Source organism: Oscarella lobularis, chromosome 8, assembly GCF_947507565.1.
Source record: "Oscarella lobularis chromosome 8, ooOscLobu1.1, whole genome shotgun sequence".
NCBI classification, from domain to species: domain Eukaryota; kingdom Metazoa; phylum Porifera; class Homoscleromorpha; order Homosclerophorida; family Oscarellidae; genus Oscarella; species Oscarella lobularis.
Genome location: NC_089182.1, coordinates 136,774 through 156,960, shown reverse-complemented (window position 1 = coordinate 156,960; position 20,187 = coordinate 136,774). Strand labels below are relative to the sequence as shown.

At 43.4% G+C, this 20,187-nt stretch overlaps 7 protein-coding genes and 1 long non-coding RNA gene across 12 annotated transcripts; 5 read left to right on the top strand and 3 right to left on the bottom strand.

Moving 5' to 3' along the window:
* Positions 1 to 4: 4 nt before the first annotated feature.
* LOC136190657 (1-phosphatidylinositol 4,5-bisphosphate phosphodiesterase eta-2-like) lies at positions 5 to 3,959 on the bottom strand. The gene is made up of 23 exons (XM_065978885.1): positions 3,823 to 3,959; positions 3,531 to 3,769; positions 3,366 to 3,478; positions 3,239 to 3,308; positions 3,095 to 3,188; positions 2,920 to 3,037; positions 2,778 to 2,863; positions 2,604 to 2,724; positions 2,463 to 2,548; positions 2,323 to 2,405; positions 2,171 to 2,272; positions 1,874 to 2,110; positions 1,726 to 1,818; positions 1,358 to 1,673; positions 1,197 to 1,304; positions 1,077 to 1,147; positions 974 to 1,024; positions 832 to 916; positions 632 to 778; positions 482 to 576; positions 369 to 422; positions 216 to 312; positions 5 to 147 (listed from the first exon to the last, which is right to left on the bottom strand). Exons 2-23 carry the CDS (start codon positions 3,660 to 3,662, stop codon positions 80 to 82), a joined length of 2,427 nt encoding a protein of 808 aa, XP_065834957.1. The 5' UTR covers positions 3,663 to 3,769; positions 3,823 to 3,959; the 3' UTR covers positions 5 to 79.
* LOC136190692 (uncharacterized) lies at positions 2,464 to 4,042 on the top strand. The gene is made up of 3 exons (XR_010670594.1): positions 2,464 to 2,544; positions 2,593 to 2,733; positions 3,811 to 4,042. It is a non-coding gene; the product is annotated as an uncharacterized lncRNA (long non-coding RNA).
* Positions 4,043 to 4,109: 67 nt separating this feature from the next.
* Positions 4,110 to 8,665, top strand: LOC136190655 (ATP-binding cassette sub-family B member 6-like). Its single transcript, XM_065978883.1, has 20 exons — positions 4,110 to 5,581; positions 5,637 to 5,722; positions 5,780 to 5,871; positions 5,923 to 6,060; positions 6,106 to 6,208; positions 6,267 to 6,356; positions 6,412 to 6,533; positions 6,583 to 6,692; positions 6,744 to 6,809; positions 6,858 to 6,983; positions 7,033 to 7,173; positions 7,231 to 7,322; positions 7,372 to 7,436; positions 7,488 to 7,594; positions 7,652 to 7,725; positions 7,776 to 7,876; positions 7,930 to 8,042; positions 8,093 to 8,187; positions 8,239 to 8,307; positions 8,357 to 8,665. The coding sequence occupies exons 1-20, from the start codon at positions 4,937 to 4,939 to the stop codon at positions 8,499 to 8,501; spliced, it is 2,580 nt and encodes an 859-aa protein (XP_065834955.1). The 5' UTR covers positions 4,110 to 4,936; the 3' UTR covers positions 8,502 to 8,665.
* Positions 8,666 to 8,672: 7 nt separating this feature from the next.
* LOC136190680 (uncharacterized protein C7orf57-like) lies at positions 8,673 to 10,267 on the top strand. 2 transcript variants are annotated; one of them, XM_065978915.1, is made up of 9 exons: positions 8,673 to 8,771; positions 8,830 to 9,021; positions 9,075 to 9,183; positions 9,233 to 9,340; positions 9,397 to 9,534; positions 9,588 to 9,693; positions 9,747 to 9,802; positions 9,862 to 9,915; positions 9,966 to 10,267. In XM_065978915.1, exons 1-9 carry the CDS (start codon positions 8,744 to 8,746, stop codon positions 10,039 to 10,041), a joined length of 867 nt encoding a protein of 288 aa, XP_065834987.1. In that variant the 5' UTR covers positions 8,673 to 8,743; the 3' UTR covers positions 10,042 to 10,267. The 2 variants fall into 2 exon arrangements, with proteins under 2 accessions (XP_065834987.1, XP_065834986.1); XM_065978914.1 differs by having other exon boundaries at positions 9,227 to 9,340.
* LOC136190656 (villin-1-like) lies at positions 10,173 to 14,483 on the bottom strand. Its single transcript, XM_065978884.1, has 23 exons — positions 14,336 to 14,483; positions 13,853 to 13,931; positions 13,717 to 13,791; positions 13,610 to 13,666; positions 13,476 to 13,553; positions 13,364 to 13,416; positions 13,198 to 13,306; positions 13,025 to 13,135; positions 12,909 to 12,975; positions 12,646 to 12,851; positions 12,299 to 12,557; positions 12,137 to 12,237; positions 11,945 to 12,082; positions 11,728 to 11,886; positions 11,477 to 11,674; positions 11,371 to 11,429; positions 11,225 to 11,318; positions 11,075 to 11,167; positions 10,974 to 11,018; positions 10,731 to 10,919; positions 10,606 to 10,674; positions 10,460 to 10,552; positions 10,173 to 10,404 (listed from the first exon to the last, which is right to left on the bottom strand). Exons 2-23 carry the CDS (start codon positions 13,922 to 13,924, stop codon positions 10,294 to 10,296), a joined length of 2,436 nt encoding a protein of 811 aa, XP_065834956.1. The 5' UTR covers positions 13,925 to 13,931; positions 14,336 to 14,483; the 3' UTR covers positions 10,173 to 10,293.
* Positions 12,126 to 16,537, top strand: LOC136190673 (uncharacterized). 3 transcript variants are annotated; one of them, XM_065978906.1, is made up of 12 exons: positions 12,126 to 14,572; positions 14,628 to 14,859; positions 14,919 to 14,960; positions 15,018 to 15,184; positions 15,230 to 15,314; positions 15,364 to 15,393; positions 15,447 to 15,543; positions 15,597 to 15,647; positions 15,696 to 15,823; positions 15,882 to 15,932; positions 15,980 to 16,160; positions 16,236 to 16,537. In XM_065978906.1, the coding sequence occupies exons 2-11, from the start codon at positions 14,677 to 14,679 to the stop codon at positions 16,130 to 16,132; spliced, it is 987 nt and encodes a 328-aa protein (XP_065834978.1). In that variant the 5' UTR covers positions 12,126 to 14,572; positions 14,628 to 14,676; the 3' UTR covers positions 16,133 to 16,160; positions 16,236 to 16,537. The 3 variants fall into 3 exon arrangements, with proteins under 3 accessions (XP_065834978.1, XP_065834976.1, XP_065834977.1); XM_065978904.1 differs by lacking the exon at positions 16,236 to 16,537 and having other exon boundaries at positions 12,126 to 13,964; positions 14,020 to 14,572; positions 15,980 to 16,188; XM_065978905.1 differs by lacking the exon at positions 16,236 to 16,537 and having other exon boundaries at positions 12,126 to 14,463; positions 14,513 to 14,572; positions 15,980 to 16,188.
* On the bottom strand, positions 16,101 to 18,607 carry LOC136190664 (nucleolar protein 58-like). The gene is made up of 16 exons (XM_065978892.1): positions 18,524 to 18,607; positions 18,400 to 18,476; positions 18,294 to 18,346; positions 18,124 to 18,236; positions 17,980 to 18,067; positions 17,874 to 17,931; positions 17,750 to 17,814; positions 17,567 to 17,701; positions 17,409 to 17,509; positions 17,184 to 17,355; positions 17,061 to 17,133; positions 16,920 to 17,010; positions 16,725 to 16,862; positions 16,605 to 16,666; positions 16,439 to 16,548; positions 16,101 to 16,394 (listed from the first exon to the last, which is right to left on the bottom strand). Exons 1-16 carry the CDS (start codon positions 18,566 to 18,568, stop codon positions 16,186 to 16,188), a joined length of 1,590 nt encoding a protein of 529 aa, XP_065834964.1. The 5' UTR covers positions 18,569 to 18,607; the 3' UTR covers positions 16,101 to 16,185.
* Positions 18,458 to 20,182, top strand: LOC136190676 (uncharacterized). 2 transcript variants are annotated; one of them, XM_065978909.1, is made up of 9 exons: positions 18,458 to 18,755; positions 18,814 to 18,849; positions 18,909 to 19,014; positions 19,065 to 19,100; positions 19,161 to 19,177; positions 19,228 to 19,431; positions 19,481 to 19,619; positions 19,674 to 19,792; positions 19,849 to 20,182. In XM_065978909.1, the coding sequence occupies exons 1-9, from the start codon at positions 18,738 to 18,740 to the stop codon at positions 20,062 to 20,064; spliced, it is 891 nt and encodes a 296-aa protein (XP_065834981.1). In that variant the 5' UTR covers positions 18,458 to 18,737; the 3' UTR covers positions 20,065 to 20,182. The 2 variants fall into 2 exon arrangements, with proteins under 2 accessions (XP_065834981.1, XP_065834980.1); XM_065978908.1 differs by having other exon boundaries at positions 18,460 to 18,755; positions 19,065 to 19,177.
* Positions 20,183 to 20,187: the final 5 nt, after the last annotated feature.

Here is a 20,187-nt window from a genome sequence, read left to right as displayed (position 1 = left end):
CGCGGACGATCGCAGTAGGCAGTCTTCTTAGAGTTACTACAAGAGTCTACTTCATGCATTTTTTGTCTCTCTAGACATTCTAACTAGTCATCAGGCGCTTTCTAAGCCCACCAGGACTCACTTCTCTCGACGAAGGAGGCCCGCTCTCTACGCAGCCAGACAAAACAATAGGACATTATAGAATCAATATTTTAATTAGGTAAGTAAGTAAACACCTGCTGCAGATCCGCTCCCAACTTCGGGAAGCGTCGGATGGCCATCGTAACGACTTCCTATGCGGCGTTTTGAGAGCAGAACGACTTCGCCTTCATGCTTCGACGTAAAAGCTAATTTAATTAAATGCAATCGATCTATATATAGGTGCTTACGTCAGCTTTTTTTCGACGCCAAAGCAACGTTTTGAAAAAATCCGATCGTCGATTCTATACCAAAAAGAAAAGGTGCGAACGTCACGTGACCCCATAGTAAATAAATTTCGTACGGGCGCTTTGGTTGCATTTGTCGCTTTTAAACTAATATGAAGAAATAGGGTAGCCAGGTCGGTTCCTTCACCATCCAAGTTCACGTGACGATATCCTAAGGGGGAGGGGAGTATATATATAATATATAATGTTAGTGAGCTTAGGCTAACCTTGGAGTAGACTTGTGACTGGAAACGTGGCTTGGCCGATGTAATCGTCGCTTAGAACGTCCTTATCCATGACGACGAATCGGATTAGAGCGAGTTCGGGCATTAGGAGGGTGAATGTGAACGTTTCGTTCCAAATGGGGTTGAATCCTTTGTGAGAGGAAAATTCGAGATTAGCGCGCGCGTTTTCTAAGTTTTCTTACCGTTGTCGTCTATAAATTTGGTCTTTTCTTCGGCGCAATCTCGGGGAATTCCCAGCACTTCCACTTTGACGTAGGGATCAATAATCTAGAAGGGGTTTAGGGTATGGATAATGGGGGTTTTCGTTCTCTCTCTCTCTCTCACTTCGCCCTTTTCGACTCCGTTGGGTTTCGGCAATTGCTGGCCACTAATAATCTAAAAATGAGAGTTTTGATTTTGAGAAACGCCTACGTAAAATGTCCTATACTTTTATTGCAAGGAGAACGGGTGACACGCCTGGCACGGAGTTCCCAGAATGAGGATTAAAATCCATTAATTCTTTATAAGAATCGCTATTATTAATTTTAATTAATTATTATGTTGGAACCTGTTCGCTGCGCTTCCGGTTTCAAAACGTAGCCACAATTACCGTTGGTTTTAAATCGGGCTGAATTGATTTGCAAGCCTTTGTCGTTTTTTTGAAAATTGAGCGCAACTGAAAACAAAAAAAACGTATTTTTCTAAATCAAAAAAATTCGAAATTCGTACCCAACTGACATCCACTATTCCACATCTCAATAGGACTATAATTACTCGAATTGATTCGATAGCCGGCCGGATATATCCGACTGAGCTGTCGAACGTTGTGACGTACGAATCGACGTGCGCGATGCGGCGTGACGCATCGCTGCGCCCTTCCCTCGCCAAATGAACACAACTCGTAACATTTACCCGACGTCAAACTCTTTCGAAAGCCCCGAAATCGCGTCGATTGCGTGTAGACGACGAGTTTCGATAGTTCGCGATGGAGTTTTCGTTTTTGTTGCATGTTTCCGTCGATAATATCCAATTCGTCGTCAAAACTCTATAGAATCATTTTGATTTTTCTTTTTGATTGAGAGAGAATTTCGACTCACTGAAGTTATACTCAATGATCTACTTCTCATTTGTTCTCGTTTTTTCTTTAGTGTCTTTTCCCCCGGCATAATTGCGGAGACGCTTGCTGAACGCTAAAGAAGATGACGTCACAGGTTTGAAAAATAATCGAGCCCATATGGAATTGACCCTTTTCATTTCCCTATCGTTTTCAGGAGGGGGTAGTGGAGTGGGTAGTGGAGCGGGAGCGATTGCGTCATCAGTCTCCGCTTCTCCTTCGTTCTCCATCGTTGATAGAACGATAGTTGGAGTCACTGGGTTGAGTATGGACCTAGCTAATTCCAAAGCGCCCTTTTCGACGACAGTTGCGGCGTTCGTAGTGCCATTTTCCCCCGTTTTTGGCTTCTCCGCGCCCCCGTTGGTTGCCTAGCAACAAAGACGGGTCTTTTTCTTTCATTTCTTTCACTTGCTGAGCGCTAAACGAACGATCGCGGTGCTCGATTTGAGTCCAGATCCTTCGTTGTCTTCTTCTCCCTCGTCTTCGTCCGTCACCCATCCGTCCGCGTTTTCGTCGCTGAGCTTTTTGTTCTAATGCGAAGTGAAGTGCCTAATTTCATTAATAATCGTTATATTTATACTTTAATTAGTATTTTTCCTTGGAGTTGTTCTGGCGATGGAAGGAATTTCTGCGTTGGATCGACTCTATCTGTGAGTAAGTGATCTGGAAACAAAGACGCAAGTTTGATTATTAATTAATTATATATTTAATTAAGCTCACCTCTAAATACTTTGTGCATTTGCTGAGCCATGACTTCTTGCTGCTCAACACTGCAATGATTCTCAATTGACAAAATAACCGGGTACCTTTTAATTAAATTAAATAATTAATTAATAAGAAACTCATATAGATTTTCCTTACGGGCTGATAACAAATGCGTATTTTTCAATCGCCTGAATGACGTCCCAGAATTTGACTTTTGACGTCAGAGTGTATCCGTGATATATCATGGGCTCTCCCTCTGGACCGTCCCAGCAATCCACTATACGAGGTATAAGAGATAAAATGCAAATAGTAGCAAAGATGTGATCGTACACTCGATACACTTGCAGCCCGTTTTTAAAACTTTGATATACATATCGACGCTCGATTTTGACTGAAATTGATCTCCAGTCAAATACCTAAACCACAAACACGTGACTACCCTTTATTAATTAATTTAAAAATTAAATCGTACGTGTTGTGAGACGAATTGATGAAGTAGTGAGAGAGAGGCTGGGTCATGTCTTGGTGCACTTGATTATGCTCTGGATTAAAGACCTGTCCCTCAGGGCCAAGTAGTAGTTGACTAAAGCCTAGACAGAGAATTCCCCTAAGAGTGAGTGCGCTAAGACATTGGACTCTTTTTTAACCGTCAACTCCGAGCCACTCTTCTTCTTTTCCGGCGGACGTTGGCTCGTATTTTGCAATGAGGTGTTTGCACGACTCTTCCGTAACATTTTCAATCTAATATAAAAATTGGAGATAGTTATAATTGAGTTATTATGGGCACTAACCTTTTGTTCCGTTTCGAGAAAATTGACGAGATCTTGTGGAGTCAAATGTTCTTGTCCGCTAGAACTGTATCTAAAAAATGACGTGACTTAATTAATTAATTAATTAATTAATTGAAAACTTATTTACTTCATCATCAAATAATAGATTTCTTCTCGCGTTGAAACGGCTTTGTAGAAGTCTCTAAATTCGCCCAAATCGAGAGTATTTCCCTCGTCTCCAATGCAATTTGTATCACTTTCCTAGTACAGTATTAATTTATATTTATCTATTGAAATGCCCGCGTTAGTGTACCATAAAGAGTCGTTTGACTTGTTTTATTGACAGTCCCATGTTGAGCTTTTTGACGAGACCTATAACTTCGTCGAGACTCAACGAACCGTCGCCGTTCTTATCCGCCGCTTCGTACGTCTCTTTTAGCCACATACAAAGGAGTTAGAGAGAAATAAAAAAAATAAAAAATAAATTTTTCTATCTATTAATCAAAGGATATTGATCTCGTGCAAATTGCATAGCTTCCGTCTTGGAAGTCTCTAAAAAATTAAATTTTGAATTTTATTTTATTTGTTTTTAGATTTCTCCTCACTGGACGCGTTATTGATGACGTATCTGAGTCCAATGATCCACTGACTCGCCTTCGATTCGCTCGGCGCGACGAGATCGACTTGATCGTGATTCGTTCCATAGACAATTGAAAAGCATTGAGCCGCTCCGTAGAATCCTTGAAAGGAGCGGAAAACGTCGCTTTGGTGACCCTCTCTCACTTCCGTGATACTCCGAATTGGAACTTTGAAATAAACGGAAGTAGATAGGTAAATATTTATTTATTTATTTATTTATTACTTCTTGATTTGTCAGCTGATTTCGACGACGGTTCCCAGCGAATTTTCTGGCCTTCCAAGTCGAGAAAGTAAGAGCGTTTGTATTCGTGTCGAAATGTGCCGTGGCGGACTTTGATCATGTCCGTGCCGCTGCACATTAGATCGATACATCCTTGCACTAATTTAGAAGAGACACGCCCTGTAGTAGCGGATGTGCACGCCCCTCTCGCGCCGAATCTCGCCCAAACGAGCACTTTCTTATACGTCTATGCTACAGTAACGGTGGCAGAGAAGCGGTTCGAAGTGCTAGCTACATTTAAAACACGTCATAATTGCGTGTGAAGTATACATATGTACTAAGAAGTGCTAACTGACAGGATGACGGCTACAGTGACTCATTCTCATGTCGGTACCGTTTGCGCAGGCGTATTTCTGTCCTCGACGAAGTGTTCTTGTCGTCCTTCTCTTCGATTCCATGCTTTACGTTTCGGTGGTGGCGTTGGCGTTCGCGTTGCGGTGGAATTTTAACGCACGTTAGGTGGAAACCGAACAATTCTGGGTGACGCTGGTTGAACGGCGACAAGACCCCCAATGCGACGCTTCGACGAAGCACGATCATCTAATAACTTCGCCTATCACGGGGGAAGCGAAACCGGACGGACGGATGCTGTTGCCCAAGCGCGACACAGATCCGAGAGCGCCTAGAAGGTCACCATCAAAAAATAGAACGAGTGACGTCACCTAAAGTAATTAATCAAAATTAATTAAATTGCTACACTAACGAGAGGGGGGCGGAGCTGCATGTGCACACGTTCCGCGCACTGCGTTCCGCGCGCACCACCGTGAGCCCACAGTCGTGTGCAGCAACGTACGTTGCAAATGGAGAGCTTTTGTTTTCCAGGCGAATCGCTAAGAGAACCGTGGTTCCGCGGGGGAATAAGCCGTTGTTTCCTGCTAACAATCGGATCTATAATAGCAGCTAGCTGGATACTGTTCTTCGGCATAATTCAACTTATTCGCAATCGAAAACGTCGAAAAATAGCAAAGAGAACGTGGATGCCGGGAAAGACTTGGACTCGACTCCAAATCTTTCTATCGTTTCTCGCGAGTCTTAGCAACGTTCTCAACATCATTCTTCATTATCTTTTGACGACGCCTCGATCGTTGCACGGCTATTTGGTCGTGTCTCGATGTCTCTTCGCCTTATCGTGGCTCTTCGCTATTGCGTTGATCGTCCACGAAAGAAATCGCGCCACTCCGCGCCATCGACGTCACGGAATCGCTCTCCTTGGTTTCTACGCCATCGGACTCGTCGTTTTCTTGCTTAGTTTTGCTGGATGGAATAACGAAGCGTGGTTCTGGTTGCATGTCGGTGACAGAAGTCAATTGATTGACATGATTTTTTATTTTGTCCATGGGGGAGGTTTGGTGGCGGCGTTTCTTCTCGCTTTGACGTCGCCGACCTATCGAGCGTCGTCTCATCTGTTGCCGTTGTTGTCGGAAAACGACGTCGACGAAGAAAAAGTAAGTCTGTTTAAGAATTAATTAAGATATTTATCTATTTATTTATTTGTTCTAGGACGATCCAAGGAGTCGGTCGACGTATAGGGATTTTTTGAAGAAATGCAAGCAGATTTTTCCCTACGTGTGGCCCAAAAACAGCGGGTAACTTCGATGCTTCCTTCCTTCCTCCCTTTCTCCTCTCGTGATACTTCTTTTTAGCATTTTGCAATTTGCTGTGATACTTTGCTTTCTTCTCATCATAGCAGGAAGAGTGATGAATGTCTTCACGCCGATTTTCTATAAGGAAATTGGTAGGAGGCTCTAGCAAGTAAAGTCCTTGCATTTATTATGGTTACATGTAGTTAACGCTCTCGACACTCCTACGAACATGAACTCGTCTTCTTATCTAACAGTCAGCATTGGAGGAACTTCGTATTACGTCTCCTTTCCTTGGAGACTAATATGTATTTATGTTTTTTCTCGTTTTCTACAAGGAGCAGGTGAACTTGACGTCGATTATTGATTCCATCCTAAGTTCGTTCTAGGTTCGATGGGCGTTCTGAATGGCCTAAGAGGTCTGCTCTGGATTCCCGTTCAACAATACACAAGTCGAACGATTCAAGTCGACTTATTCAAACATCTTCACAAGTAAGATGATTAATTAATTAATAGAGCCACTCTACTCCCTAGCCAATGATTCTGTCAGTTTGTCTCTTCGCTGGCATTTGAGTAGAAAAACAGGCGAAGTGCTACGCGTAATGGATCGAGGCACGATAAGCATAAACAACATACTTCTGTAAGTTAATCGCTATCACGATTAATTAATTAATAAAACGGGATTTTTAATTAAGATACGTGCTATTCAATATTGTTCCTACGATAGGCGACATCATCATAGCTATTGTCTACTTTGTCGTTGCGTTTAATTTTTGGTTCGGTCTCATTGTCTTCGTGACAATGGCACTTTATTTGAGTACACTGCTAAACATTGATCTCTCCTACACGCTATAATAATTTTTCAGTTGCCACTTTTGTTGTGACTGAATGGCGAACGTCGTTTCGACGAGGAATGAATGACATGGATAACGAAACGCGACAGAAAGCCGTCGATTCTCTTTTGAATTTTGAGACGGTTTATATCGAGATCCCCACGCTCTACGCATTTCTAATTCAAAAAATTAAGGTCAAGTATTACAATGCTGAAGCATACGAAGTCGATCGTTTTAGGAAATCTTTTGAGGGATTTCAGGCAAGAATGAAGTCAAAAATCAAATAATAGTACACGTGTTTTTCTTAGGTCCACGAGCGCAAGTCTTTAGCGTCTTTGACTCTTCTCAACTCTATCCAGAACGTGATTATTTCGATTGGGTTATTGGCTGGGTGTCTTCTGTGCGCGAAGGAAGTTTCACAAGGCAATCGATCGGTATTGTATCCTTTTTACTAGGTTCCCCCAAATGACTCTTAATTGACAGGTAGGAGACTTTGTTCTCTTTGTTACTTACATCCTTCAGCTCTATCAACCGCTCAACTTCTTTGGCAATTATTATCGCTTTATACAACAAGCGTTTATTGATATGGAGAATATGTTTGAACTTCTCGCCGAAACCCAGGAAGTACGACGCACTGACTTTAGTCAGTTTCTACTGGCTCTGACTCGATGTTTTTCTCAGGTTACGGATGCTTACAATGCTCTCCCTCTGCGTATAAAGCACGCAGGAGTTTTCTTCAACAACGTCTCCTTCGCTTATGATACCGGCTCTAGGTAAATAATTCGTTCTAGTAAAAAAACAGTGATGACTTATTTTTCTTAGGGGGAGACAAATTCTCAAGAACGTCACTTTTGAGGCAAAGCCCGGTCAAACAATTGCTCTGGTAGGTAGAGGGCGGAAATTCTATAAATTGATACTGTGACTATTCTTTTAGGTAGGTCCTTCTGGCAGTGGCAAAAGTACGATTATTCGACTTCTGATCCGACTCTACAATCTGCCGTCATCTTCCGGAGTCATTCTCATAGACGGGCAAGATATATCACAGGTTTGGCGGCATAGACAAAATTGTGGTGGACCAGTACGTCTTTTCAATTTGCCTTAGGTCACGCAGTCGTCGCTGAGAACTGCAATAGGAGTCGTTCCGCAAGACACAGTTCTTTTCAACGACACTATAAGGTATTATTAAAATATTAGCGTGCTTGTACTACTGTGCTGATTGATTGCAGATACAATGTGCGGTACGGAAAAGTTGAAGCCGACGACGAGGGAGTCGAGGCAGCCGCGACAGCCGCGGATATACACGACAGGATACTGGCCATGCCTTCAGGTGCAAATGCATATTCTATAGAGAGGAGACTGGCTTACTGTATAGTCACATAGGTTATAAGACTGTCGTGGGGGAGCGTGGCCTTAAGCTGAGTGGAGGCGAGAAACAGAGGGTAGCAATAGCACGAACAATATTGAAGTCTCCTGCTGTTGTTCTACTCGATGAAGTAGTGTTGTTTATTATGGAGGACCCGTTGTAGTTTTGAGACATTTTTAGGCTACTTCAGCTTTGGACACCCGCACCGAACGCAACATTCAAGCGTCGCTTGCTAAAGTATGCTCAGGTCGAACAAGTATTGTCGTGGCGCATAGGTAATAGTAGAAAAAAATTGATTTTTTGCTGGCGGTAAAGCGTCTTTGTAGACTTTCAACTATAATCCATGCTGATCAAATTCTAGTGCTCAGCAATGGTGTGATTGTCGAAAGGGGAAGGTACTCAACGAATACATGTTCTAATTGATCATTTTTCTGTTTATAATAGACATGCTGAGCTATTGGCTCTCAACGGAATGTACGCTGATATGTGGGATGAGCAACTGAGAGCTGCAGCTACAATGGACAACGAAGTGAATGAAATAGATGAAATAGAAGCAGATGAGATGGAAATGAGTGAAACAGCCTGTTGAGTTTTCATGGTACGAATATTGGACAATATTATTAATAGGAGGCGAGTGAGAGGTTTTTGTTAACAGCACGACTTCACCACTACATGTTGCATCTTTCTAAAGACACGACGGACAAATTTAGATGTGTTTAAGTTGTCATGTGCTAATTTAATTAATTGCCTTGGCGTGCGCTAGTCCTCGCGTTGCCTTGGTTGCCTTGGCTCTTGCACCGAAACGAACTCGTTTTCGCCTCTTTCGCGCCAATGACGTCAGGCCGAGGTGGCAGCGAAGGTAACGACGACTCATCGACGACCGATTCGCGTCGTAAAAGCGGCGTTTTGGCTCGCAGATTGGTTTTATCACGCTTCGAAGCCCAAATCGGACGTTCCCGTCGATGCGCCGGCTCCATCGCAAATTCCCGGCCTAGACGGAGTCGGTCCCGATTCGGACGACGAGAGAAACGACGAATTCGCGCCGCAATACCGCGTCTTCGACACCGACTCGAAATACGTCCGATTGGCCAAAGCAGGCGGAAGAAAAAGTATAGTTAGAAGGCCAAACTAGCTACTAGGTCACAATACGTACACTTTTCAGATCTTTTGACCTATCGGGACTTCGTCCCTAAGTCAAAAGACCCCGTACCTTACCCATGGCCCGATTGGGCCGATACTAGAAACGAAATTGACGACGTAGAGCCACCAAAGTAGGCTCAGAGAGATATTATTTCGAAAAAAATAGATAGTCAGTCTTAGACACGTGACCGACGTTTCTAAACCCGATTGGGCAGTTCACATTGAACACAAGCCTAGTGACGTAGACATAGGGGAAAGATACTCCAAGGCTCCTTTTGAATGGAAAAGGTAGCAAAAAAATTGATACTCTAGTACAGTACATCAATGTACTTGTGGCACTATAGTGATCCCAAGCAAGTTCAACTTCCTCCAATGGTACGTAGAAGGAAAGAAAAGGAGAAAAAAGTTTCGCCTGTTAAAGCGAAAGTCGTGTCTTGGTCTCCCGTAAAGAAACAGGCTTCTCGCACTCAGCTACCTAAACAGTGCGCGCGCTTCCCCCCTAGTCGTTGCTAGGCAACCAAAATGACTTTTTTAGCGCGTTTAAGGATCCCGTATCGATTAATCGGATTATGACGATGGATTATAAGAGGGAGTGGTTTCACGCGCGAGATAGGCAGGATGCGGAGCGAAGGGAAGAAGCGGTGAGAGTCCGCGCGCAAAGATAAATAAATCAATAAATCAATAGTTTTGATAGAGGGCTCAAGTGGCTCATAGGAAAGATTTAACACAGAAACACATCATGGCGAATTTGTACGGGGGAGTTTTTCCTCTTTGTTTACAAGTAGGGACAACGTTTTTTGAATATTTAGGAAAGGCTCAAGGAAAGAGGCGGATGAGTCTAAGGAGCGGTTTACTTTGACGAGGCATTTCGGGTTGTTTTTAATCGCAATTGAAAATTTTAAGGATTTTTTAGATTTAAGAACGTTCCGTCGAAAATTGGCTATATTTGGTCACCTGGCGATAACCCGGATGATCATCTGGAGGCATAAATGAGAAAAGGTACACTTGTGGAAAATATTTAGTCCGAAAAAAAAACACGAGGGATCTGGTGATATTTTCTATTGTTTTTTTGATTCATCTCATGTGTTGTTATTAATCGCGAAGTAGGGATATGGTCACGTGACGGAAAAGCAAAGCGAAGCGTTTTTTTCACGAAAAATTCGTCACAAACTCACACATGCACGCACACATAGAAAATCGCATACACAGAAACAACGTCTCTTTCAAAAGTCTTTGTTTTTCTAAAAGCCGATTGACTTCTTCAATTTCGTCTGCTTCCACATAGCGAGCTTTTCGAAATCTTCCTTGGGCATTCCAAAGGCTTTGGGAAACTCTTCCGTTTTCAAGTGACGCTAAAAGAACGAAAAATTTGAAAGAAAAAACGACGCGTGCTATTTCTCTCATTACTTCGCGATGAATTGGATCGACTCCAGTGGGAAGATCTTCGACGGCTTTTTTCAGCTCTTCCAAGGTGAATTTCATATCATATTTCGCCAATTCCTAAGCGTTATTACACATAGATTCAATCTATACAAAATCCTCGTCTTCTCCACCTCGTCGACGAGAGCTATTCCGGCGTTTTCTTTCTCCAGAGCCGCTCTCGCATCTGCCTCTGACGGTTTCTATAGAAACATCTTAGCTTTGATATCAACGTCACGTTCGTGCGTGCGTCTCTCACTGATCTATTGGTGTCCCAGCCGTGGAACCAACAGGTAAACGTTGGCGGTTCGAAACCCTGCTTGATTTGATAGAGGACAGTCGAATCTAAATCGCGTCCAGACGGATCGGTTTTCACGTAGTCCTTGGCCGTGTCCAAGGCTTTCTTTCTCTCTTCGGCGTTCGCTCCTTTGCCAATCCAGACGAAAACCTAAAGAATTGACGTGTCTTTGTGTGAATTTTTCGCTGTTTTTTAAAAGCTAGCCTCGTCGTATGTGTCCAGGATCATGACGTCATCCTCTTCAAGATCCTAAGAAAAAAATTTAATTTTTTTAATTTTTTTGTGGTTTTAGTTTTGTGACGTACGTCTTGAACGAAATCGGGGATTTCTTCGACACGGAAACGACCCGAAGCGTTGGAGCACTGGAAAAGTCTCGGAGGTCTTTCAGGCAACTCTTGCTAAAGAAATGAAGAGAGGTAAGTATATATAGTAAACTATCCTATATATTCATTCACCTCGAGAAGTTTTCCGCTTGCGTACTCGCCTTTTCCGCCCAAACCACTCCAAAAATCCTCGGGTTCTTGTCCTTCGAGCACTTTAACCGGTTCCCTTAGTAGAAATTATAAAAATTCAAGTCGAAATATTATAGAGTGGGGGTTACCTCGGCGAAACGGAACTGGCGAGATTATTCGCCAGTTCGCGTTCATCGCCACTGCAGCCCTATAGTAAATCCTTAGAAAATCTTCGTTTTTTTTTCACCTCCTTACCTTTCCGTACCACAAGTACGTATTTTTCGGCGTTTCCAAGACGAAACAGTCGTTGGAGTTGAGCGACGCGGCTGTTTCCGGGACTTGGACTGCTTTGGTTGTGTGGGGCGTGGGACCGCGCACGTGGAAGAGGCGCGTTCCGTCGACGTCGTACGAATCCTTGTCGGCGATGTTTTTGAATCCGCTCGCTTTGCCACCCTAAATAAATAAAATAATTAATTGATTTTTATTTATTTTTTATTTTTTCTTACGGAGTGTATGACCATTTGGCCTTTGAACATTCGCAAAAAGTGCTCGGGTTCTTTGTGCATCACAACGCGAACTTGAACCGGTCTTCCACCGTATTTATCATCGAGATTCGTAGCGTGGATCGCCGATGCTCCTTTCTCGTCCTGACTACTGTCATGTCCCTAAGAGAAAAAAATCAATTTTTTAAAATGTTTTGATAGACGCTCTACTATACGATACCTGCCAGAAGTAGATGATGTAGTACTCCACTCCTTCGATGAGGTACGTGTAAAGAATGACGTAGCTGTCTCCGGCGAAGAATTGCCCGTATAGTTTCCTGTCCAACGGAGCCATCTCGAAGTCTTCAATACGCCAGATCTGATAGAGAGTTAGTAAATCGCGTTTATTTCGTCGCCTATTCGTCGTCTCTACCTCCACTTTGCCAGATCCGTCGTCGACGAGTTTCACGGGCTCCGATTTCGCTTTCTGGTGCATCGCGGCCGCGTCGAATTTCTCCTCTTTCGTTGAAACCTCTGCGAAGGGGTTTTGAGTATAAGGTATGATGAGGGGTCCCTTAGGGCCACGCCCCCTTACGTTTGGGCTTCTTTCCCTTGGGATAAAGAAGGCCCGTTGCGCCGACGGCGCCGTGGTCCGCCCAATCGACGAACGCCTGCTTGAAAACGGACGTTTCGCCCATTTGCACGAGCCGAGTCACGGGAATGTGATCGGGATATCCTTTTTCCTTGATAAATCCGTTCGCCGTTTTCATCGCCGCATTTCGCTCGTCTTTCGTCGCCTTCTTGCCAATCCAAGCATAAATACCCGAAATCCCGTAATCGAGTATAAAGCAATCCTAACAAAAAATCAAATCCCAATTAATTTTAATTAATTAATTAATTGATTTTAAATTTTAATTAATTAATTAAAATCTCCCATTTTACGTTTTCATCGAGAAGAGATTGCTTCAACGGCGCTTTCGCCACTTCAGTGACCTCCAACTTTCCACTGGCATCAGATACTTTGTAGAGAGTCGGTCGACTTTGATTGGAACGCGAGAACGTATCCGTATCGGGCGTCGCAGCTTTGATAACGCTCTGCTTGGAGCCCAGCGCTTTGTAGAACGTATCCACAGTCGCACTATCTTCATCTATAGAGAGAACATAGGTATAGTAATTATTCCCTCATATAAATCGTTCGCTTTTACCGAAAATGTGGATTTGCGCTCGGCCCGCGTGTTCGGCGTCTCGAATGCTTCGAGCCACTTCCACGCCCTAGAAAGTGTGATTATAGGATTATTTGTTTAATTAATTTGGTGTCTACTTTTGCTTTTTCGAGTCGGCTGCTTTCGCTTCCGTTCCACACGTGGATGTGCTGGAACGTGTCGAGAACGAAGACGTCGCCTTTGTTCAACGAAGCGGCGTCTTTCGGTACCTTTCAAGATAAATAATGTTATTTATTTATTTATTTATTTTTTATTTTTGCGCGCGGCTGACTTCGAAGACGCGAACGTTGCGTCTGCCCTTGATTTGCAGAAGTCGAACGCGATATTGGCTGGGAAGATCGACTTTTTTGAATCCAGTGTCAACGCCACCTTCAAGGTATCTTTATAGGGAAGAGACTAAGCAATCGTTTTTCCTTCTTTTCCTAAATTATTCCTACTTGACGGCTGGCTTGAAGTAGGACAAAAATTCGCCTGATTCGTGATATTGAACCTAAATAGATTTAATTAATTAATTATGTATTTATATTGACTAATATGGGGGGAACCAACCTCTCTGTGTTGGACTGGATATCCTCCAAGAAAGTCATCGAGTTCAACGGTCTTGTAGGCTGCAACACCGGCTTCATCCTGCACCCCAACAAAGACACGTAATAGTAGCATAAAGTAGTAAGTGGTGTCTTTACCTGAGATGTCTCCTTTCCCAACCAGAAATGAATGTGTTGCTGGTTGAACTTGCCCACCTATATATAAACATATATAAGAATTTCTCATTTCTCCTCAAAACGGTTACGTTGTAGACGATGTAGGAATCTCCCGTGTGAAAGTATCCGTGTCTAGATTTGTCGACTCTAACGACTTTCATTTTCTAAAAAAAACAATTGAAGGATTGGGTGGGCGGGTGGGCGTGGCTCGACGAATTCCCGTGCCTCGATGCGGAAGACGGTGAGCTCCGTGCATCCTTTCATGTTCTTGAATTCGGGATCGACGGCTTTCGACATGATTGCTCTGCGCGCGAAACGAGAATTTTCTTCTTATCGCGTGAGCGGGCGTGGCCTGTTTTTCCCAAGGTCGCGACACACCCTTTCCCTTTTAGGATCGCATTCGCTTGCGTAGAGCAAAGCAATAGGAGCCCTTGTTCCAACACCCAACCCCATTCTATGGCTACTTTTGTCAATATCGGCGTTACCGGCGGGCGTGGCGTTCGCCCAGCCACGCCTTTTCAGGTTTTTGGATATCGATCGGTGTCTAGGAAACGACTCTGTGTCTTCTACAATCGCTTAGTACGAACGTAGTTGGAAGGTAAGATATGAGCGGCACTTAGAGGTAATTCTCCTATTTTATTCGCTACACTGTTGCGTGTGTTGTGCCCCCAACTTTCAGTTCTATCTGAGGACTGTTCTCTGTCTTACCTTGATTGGAAATCGCTGTGATTTTCGGTGAGCTTCTTGATTCTTTATCAGGTGCGCGACCGAGACAGAGGTGGCGGCGAGCGACGAGGAGGAGAGAGGGCAGGGCCGGCTGTGGCGACCACTGATTGGTTCGCACCTAAATTCGTTATTACGTCACTCGTGTGAGCGCGTTATTAGATACATTATGCATGCATTTACTCCCTGTGTATAAACTTGCACCGATTTTTCAGATCTACAGTAAGGGACAGTCAAGAATGCATTGATGAATTTATTTAATAAAATTTTTTATTAGGTGCCAACGTCTCGTGACTCAAAAAAAAGACCCGTACGATTTCTGCACAATGGCTCATGTAGTCGACCTAAAAGCTATTCAAGACGCCTATGCACGCCTTTCGTCTTTTCTTCATCTCACCCCGGTCCTCACATCGACGACCGTCGACGAGAAAATCGGGCGAAAAGTCTTCTTCAAAGCGGAATCGTTCCAGAAGACGGGCGCCTTCAAAATACGCGGCGCATTGAATGCAGTCAGTAAAAAATACGTGCAAACTTTGCACTCGTTCTCAAAGAACGTCCATTCGTGCAGGTTCTATCGCTCAAATCGTCCAATCCCAATTTAAAGGGCGTGGTCAGAAATTTCCTTTTTTTTCTACGGGAACCCACTTTTATGTCTTGTGTCGTCTAGGCTACGCATAGTACGGGAAATCACGGCCAAGCGCTGGCAGCTGCAGCTAAATTGACCAAAATCCCGTGCAGTGTTGTCGTGCCCGAAAATACGTCTCTAGTCAAAATTGACGCGATCAAGGGATATGGAGCTAACGTTGTCTTTTGTAAGACTACTCAGCAATCGAGGTAAGATGTCAGTCATTTATCTATTTCTAAAATTTATTTTGGCAGGAATGAGACGTGTGAGAGAGTTGCCATGGAAACGAATAGTGTCATTGTACCCCCGTATGACCACAAAGACGTCATCGCCGGACAAGTAAGAACAGAAGAAGATGACGTCAAAATTTTTCACGTGACGCCTTTAGGGAACAATCAGCTTGGAATTTCTCAATCAGGTAAATAATAAGAGGAAGTTATAGTTATTAGTTTTTCTTCATTTTTATTTTAGGTGCCGGATCTTGATGCTTTGATTGTGTCCGTGAGCGGAGGCGGACTCATTTCCGGAATAGCCTGTGCAGCCAAAAGTCTCAAACCTGAGATCAAAGGTACGCGGAGAAAAAAATCCCTACGTAATCATCACGCAATTATTTATCCCCAGTCTTTGCCGCTGAGCCAGAAGGCAAAGAACTAGAAAAGAGCCTTCGAGCCGGTACACAAGTCATGTCTAGATTCCCCAGCATATACATTGAATCATTAGGAAAACGCATGTGGCCTAATCCGCCACGAAGTATTGAAACAATAGCGGACGGAATGCGTACACAACAACTAGGCCAATTGACGTGGCCAATCGTACGAGATCTCGTCGAAAAAATAGTTTTTACTGTGGTACAAAATAATTTATTCACGGGGAGGGGGGACCCCTGATTGGTTATATTTCCTTCAGAATGACGAAGAAATCGCTGCTGCAATGAAATTTATTTTTGAGAGATTAAAAGTAGGCGAAACCGCTCTCATTTCTCTATTTTTTCTCTCTCTCTCTAGGTCGTTGTTGAGCCGAGCGGTGCCGTTCCCTTAGCGGCGGCCTTTTCGCCGCGATTCAAAGACGTACTTCACGAAAACGAATCTCTACGAAAAATAGGGATCGTGCTCTGCGGAGGAAACGTCGATTTGGACTGTTTGCCATGGATACATTAGGAAAAACAATCCCAATTTTCATGCAAAGGTACATAAGAACAGCCCGTGTCTCTCTACGTTTCCTTTTCCTTCTTTTTCTTCTTCTTTTTCTTCTCGCTTGAAGGCGTGACTGTGACGTCATCTTCTTCTTCCGTCTTTCTTTTCTTTTTCTTCTTCTTTGGGGTTTTTTCTTCGGAGGTCGATTCCTCTACTTCTTCTTCTTCTCTCTTCTTCTTCTTTTTCTTCTCCTTTTTCGTCTTCTTTGCACTCGCCTCGCTCTCCTCTACACCCCCAAAATTATATAAATCTATAAAATTTTAATTTTACCTGTGACTTCCACTGAAGGTTCCGTTTCCTCGCGCCTACGCTTCGTTCCCTTTTTCTTGGCGCTCGATTCCAGCGTCGAATCCGTCACAGGGTTATACTGTTTCACATCGCTAAAGAAAAACATATATATAACCCAATAGAAAAAAATCTGATTATAGGTCATCACCCTTTTAGTTCGTATTTCTCCTGTCTCGCGACCATTTTCCCCGTCCCGCTAATTCTCCTCAACTAGAACACCCCGATTTATTCAACTATAGACGTTTCCTCCTAGTTGGCGTGTTCTCACGGTTTTATCTTCGCATTGGCGTATGCGTTCTTCTACGACGGCCCTCTGTCCCATACCCAATTCGGCGTCAATGTCGCCCTCCCCTAGAGCGTCGTAGCGAATCGCCAACGACGCTTTCGCAGCCAAAACGCGAGAAATCTCAAAAAGAAAAAAAAACCTATACTATATAAAAAAATCAATAAATAACCCAAGTACCTTTCCCTTCATTTTTGGTGGCGCTTGACCCACTAGTGAAGCGTGGTAAATTAGACCGTACTTTGGCGTGGCATGCTTCGTTTTTAAAGCCCTTAGAAAAAAAGCCATAATTCGGTGCCATGGCAACGGAAGTCATTGTACCGGAAAAGGGCTTTTTCTGCGCCGAGAATTTGCACTGTAGAAGCCGGATGTTTCGCTAAATTGATGAGGGAACCTAAAGGGTGTATGTATCACGTGAAATACGGGGGTTTTTATTCTTTTTGCCTGCGTGGGATATTAGTCGCGCTCCGACTAGTTCTCCTACGAGAACGGTTAGGTTGGGTGCGATGGCCGACATCCGGTTTTTCAAATAATCGTAGAGCTGGGTTCGATAGTCTGTTATCTCTAGGATTTGATCGCAAAGATATGTGATGTTTCCTATGTCTTCTTCGGAAACCTTCATAGGGAAATTATTAATTATATAGTTATTGATTTTGGATGTGTTTTTACTTCCGTTCCCATTGATATTTCCGCTGCCGATTTCACTTCCTCTTCGAGTTCCTCGGATAAAATTCCCGAAAAATCGGTTTCCTGCGATTTTGTTTTATCGCCTAATTATTATTATTAATATTGAATTTATTGTTTTGTGGGGTTGCTACGGTTCCTACCCATTGCTTTGACAGTCTTTGCGTAGACCACGTGATCAGAGAGAATTTTTCCGAGTTCGGGAAAATGCCAGCCGTACCATTCGCGACAACGCATTATATAGTTATTCAATTCCTTGTCCAGACTGTCTAATAGAGCTAAAAAACACCAATAAATAAATAATTAAATTTTAATTAATTTCTTACTGATTGCCTGTACAATCATTGTGTCCACTTTGTCTGGACTGAACTTGAGTTTGTATCGAGATAGACTAAGAAAGAAAATTCCAACCCCCTCTGAACTAGTATAATCTTAATTAATTATATGTACCTATGGGCGAGGCCAAGTGTCATTGTATTAATCTCAGTCTGTCCCACTCCAGCCTGACCTAAGCAAACGACGATTAAATTTGCTGATAAATAATTATATAATCAACCTGATAAGAGACTAGTGAACTGAGATCGTATTCCTCTCATCAGCTCTTGCACAGCTGAACTGGTCACACAGCTAATACTAAGCTTATCCTATAGGAAGAGCAATTGTTGCAACATTCCTCATCCATATGTATATATCTCTCTACCTTGATACTACTACCAAGTTTTGCATCAGCTACAGCCAATTCGTCATGTGCTACTTTTTTGAGTAATTTTTTCAGATTTTTCGTCATTTTGCCTTCGATCGATGCCGTCGCCGCTATATATAAATGACGTATGTATGTATGTATTGTACGGGGTCGTTTCTCTTGGTCACCTGATAGGGCTTCGGTCATGTCGTCGAATTTTTCGAAGTGTTTGAGTTTGACGCTGCGATTTGGATGCGTTAGTTGGCGAATGAGCAATTTTGAAGGTGTTCTTACACTTGACTGGCTCCGTCTGGGGTCTCGAAGTCTCGATAGAGATTGTCGACTTGCTGGAGCTTTTTCTCGTCCAATAGCTTCGCAATAGAAAATGAGAATCGAATGAGGAAGTGTTCAGAGGTACTTTGAAGATGGCGTATCCTGCAGGGCTTTCGAATAAAACCAACATTCTTCTCTCTCTCTCTCTCTCTCTGTGCCACGTGCGAGTGGGATTACTCTGCGCATGCCCGATCGATTTCGCAAAGGAAACTGTATCGAATGAACCGCAGCAATAATATTATAGCAGCTTCTCCTTCGTGCCTTGCGCATGCTTTTCTCTTTTTAGCGACGCACTCCGAATGGGGAATAATAGGACGGTAAGAAGGACGCTTTCTAAACCTTGAGTTCGATAATCATGAGCCGCGCTTCACACAGAAGCCAGTTGAATCACTCGATGGCGGCGAAGTGGACGTACGTGTGCGCCGAATCCGGTTTTAGGACGTTATTCTCCATTGCGTACTCTCATGCAGGCACTTCCGGAAGGCATATGCACCCTACAACCTAATCTGTATCAAGAAGGATACCTTACCTACACGAAAAAGGGGGTGACGGGGCGTGGAACAAAGCCTAGAGACCGTATTCGCTATTTACGTGACAGGAAAAAAATGTTACCGTGTATACTTTAGGTAAGTGTCGATGGATGATTTCAAAATCCGTGACAGGCAAGCAATTGATAAGGACGCTTGTTCGCAATGCCACTAATCCTTATCTCAAAATTGAAGATAATGCACTGCAGACGGTAGAGAGGCTATTGCGCAATAGTATAGAAAATATGATTTTAATTGAAAGGCATGTGAACAACAACCCGTTCCCTCATCTTATTACTTCCGCGCGCTGAACATGCGTTCAGATGAAACGGATACTGGGGGAGAGGAAGTGATGAAATTTCAGAGTGATGTGAATCAATCACACTGCATCGGTGTTGATGAAAGTGGTTTCGTTGTTCCGCCAGCATTTGCTGGAAGCAACCCCAGATATGCCCGATTTATCACTGTATGTTTGTCTTACTATTTACATTTAACTAAATGATAATTGATTGCAGACAGAAGTCGCGGGTTTCAGTTCTCTTAAAAAGGATTTTGACCAAGAAATTGTTCAAATTGTTTCTACTGGGACGGACAAGGCAATAAGCATTGGGAGCAAAGGGCGCGTCTTTTTATCAACGAAAGACAATGAGACAAGTAAGAGTACGATTATTAGGAGGATTGCAGTCTGCAATATTGTTATATATATAGCCCATCTGAAGGCTATATCTTCTGGTCAAGGCAACGTTCGATACACATTTCAAGGCTTCAAGTACTCTTCATTGAATCTAAGTATAAGGGCTAAAGATGGCAAGATGATTGCGCACAAAGTAAGAAATTGCACACGTGACCCGACCTACAAAAAGGATTTTTTCTGCGCGCACAGAAACCAACTCGGTTTGCATTACTGAAGGCTACAGTTCCAGGGGAAGAGACTGAGAACGATGTCTACGTGCTTTATTCGCCAGCTCATCACGAATTCTTATGCGTGAAGAAAAACGGTCATTTGGAATTGGATCCCGATCCTCTTCCTCCTTCCGGAAGCTCGGAACCTCTCACAAAGGGTCCAGGTTTGTTTGACATCAAAATCCTTCCCAAATGACACGTAATGTGCACTTGCTGGATTGCATGTGTGTCTGCTGCTGCTGCTGAGCTCGTTTTGCTATTGTTTATCGTCTGTTGATTTGTGGAAGCTGTGCTGACGAAATGCCGGAAATTTGCGGAG

What these genes read in the sequence shown, in the direction of transcription:
- LOC136190657 (XM_065978885.1), bottom strand. Translation starts at nt 3,662, where the DNA reads ATGTGGCTAAAAGAGACGTACGAAGCGGCGGATAAGAACGGCGACGGT. An exon ending in TCAAATCGAGCACCGCGATC is followed by an intron (nt 2,111 to 2,170) that starts GTTCGTTTAGCG and finishes CTTTGTTGCTAG; the next exon opens with GCAACCAACGGGGGCGCGGA. An exon ending in GAATAGTGGATGTCAGTTGG is followed by an intron (nt 1,305 to 1,357) that starts GTACGAATTTCG and finishes TTTTGTTTTCAG; the next exon opens with TTGCGCTCAATTTTCAAAAA.
- LOC136190655 (XM_065978883.1), top strand. Translation starts at nt 4,937, where the DNA reads ATGGAGAGCTTTTGTTTTCCAGGCGAATCGCTAAGAGAACCGTGGTTC. An exon ending in TCGTTTTCTACAAGGAGCAG is followed by an intron (nt 6,061 to 6,105) that starts GTGAACTTGACG and finishes AGTTCGTTCTAG; the next exon opens with GTTCGATGGGCGTTCTGAAT. An exon ending in CTCTTTTGAATTTTGAGACG is followed by an intron (nt 6,693 to 6,743) that starts GTTTATATCGAG and finishes CAAAAAATTAAG; the next exon opens with GTCAAGTATTACAATGCTGA.
- LOC136190680 (XM_065978914.1), top strand. Translation starts at nt 8,744, where the DNA reads ATGACGTCAGGCCGAGGTGGCAGCGAAG. An exon ending in GACGACGTAGAGCCACCAAA is followed by an intron (nt 9,184 to 9,226) that starts GTAGGCTCAGAG and finishes ATAGATAGTCAG; the next exon opens with TCTTAGACACGTGACCGACG. An exon ending in GAGCGGTTTACTTTGACGAG is followed by an intron (nt 9,916 to 9,965) that starts GCATTTCGGGTT and finishes AGGATTTTTTAG; the next exon opens with ATTTAAGAACGTTCCGTCGA.
- LOC136190656 (XM_065978884.1), bottom strand. Translation starts at nt 13,924, where the DNA reads ATGTCGAAAGCCGTCGATCCCGAATTCAAGAACATGAAAGGATGCACG. An exon ending in AATCTCTTCTCGATGAAAAC is followed by an intron (nt 12,558 to 12,645) that starts GTAAAATGGGAG and finishes ATTTTTTGTTAG; the next exon opens with GATTGCTTTATACTCGATTA. An exon ending in GCTGGGACACCAATAGATCA is followed by an intron (nt 10,675 to 10,730) that starts GTGAGAGACGCA and finishes ATGTTTCTATAG; the next exon opens with AAACCGTCAGAGGCAGATGC.
- LOC136190673 (XM_065978906.1), top strand. Translation starts at nt 14,677, where the DNA reads ATGGCTCATGTAGTCGACCTAAAAGCTATTCAAGACGCCTATGCACGC. An exon ending in AAGACTACTCAGCAATCGAG is followed by an intron (nt 15,185 to 15,229) that starts GTAAGATGTCAG and finishes TTATTTTGGCAG; the next exon opens with GAATGAGACGTGTGAGAGAG. An exon ending in AAGACGTCATCGCCGGACAA is followed by an intron (nt 15,315 to 15,363) that starts GTAAGAACAGAA and finishes TGACGCCTTTAG; the next exon opens with GGAACAATCAGCTTGGAATT.
- LOC136190664 (XM_065978892.1), bottom strand. Translation starts at nt 18,568, where the DNA reads ATGTTGGTTTTATTCGAAAGCCCTGCAGGATACGCCATCTTCAAA. An exon ending in AAATATCAATGGGAACGGAA is followed by an intron (nt 17,356 to 17,408) that starts GTAAAAACACAT and finishes TTCCCTATGAAG; the next exon opens with GTTTCCGAAGAAGACATAGG. An exon ending in CACCAAAAATGAAGGGAAAG is followed by an intron (nt 16,863 to 16,919) that starts GTACTTGGGTTA and finishes TTTCTTTTTGAG; the next exon opens with ATTTCTCGCGTTTTGGCTGC.
- LOC136190676 (XM_065978908.1), top strand. An exon ending in TCGATGGCGGCGAAGTGGAC is followed by an intron (nt 18,850 to 18,908) that starts GTACGTGTGCGC and finishes ACTCTCATGCAG; the next exon opens with GCACTTCCGGAAGGCATATG. An exon ending in TGGAACAAAGCCTAGAGACC is followed by an intron (nt 19,015 to 19,064) that starts GTATTCGCTATT and finishes TGTATACTTTAG; the next exon opens with GTAAGTGTCGATGGATGATT.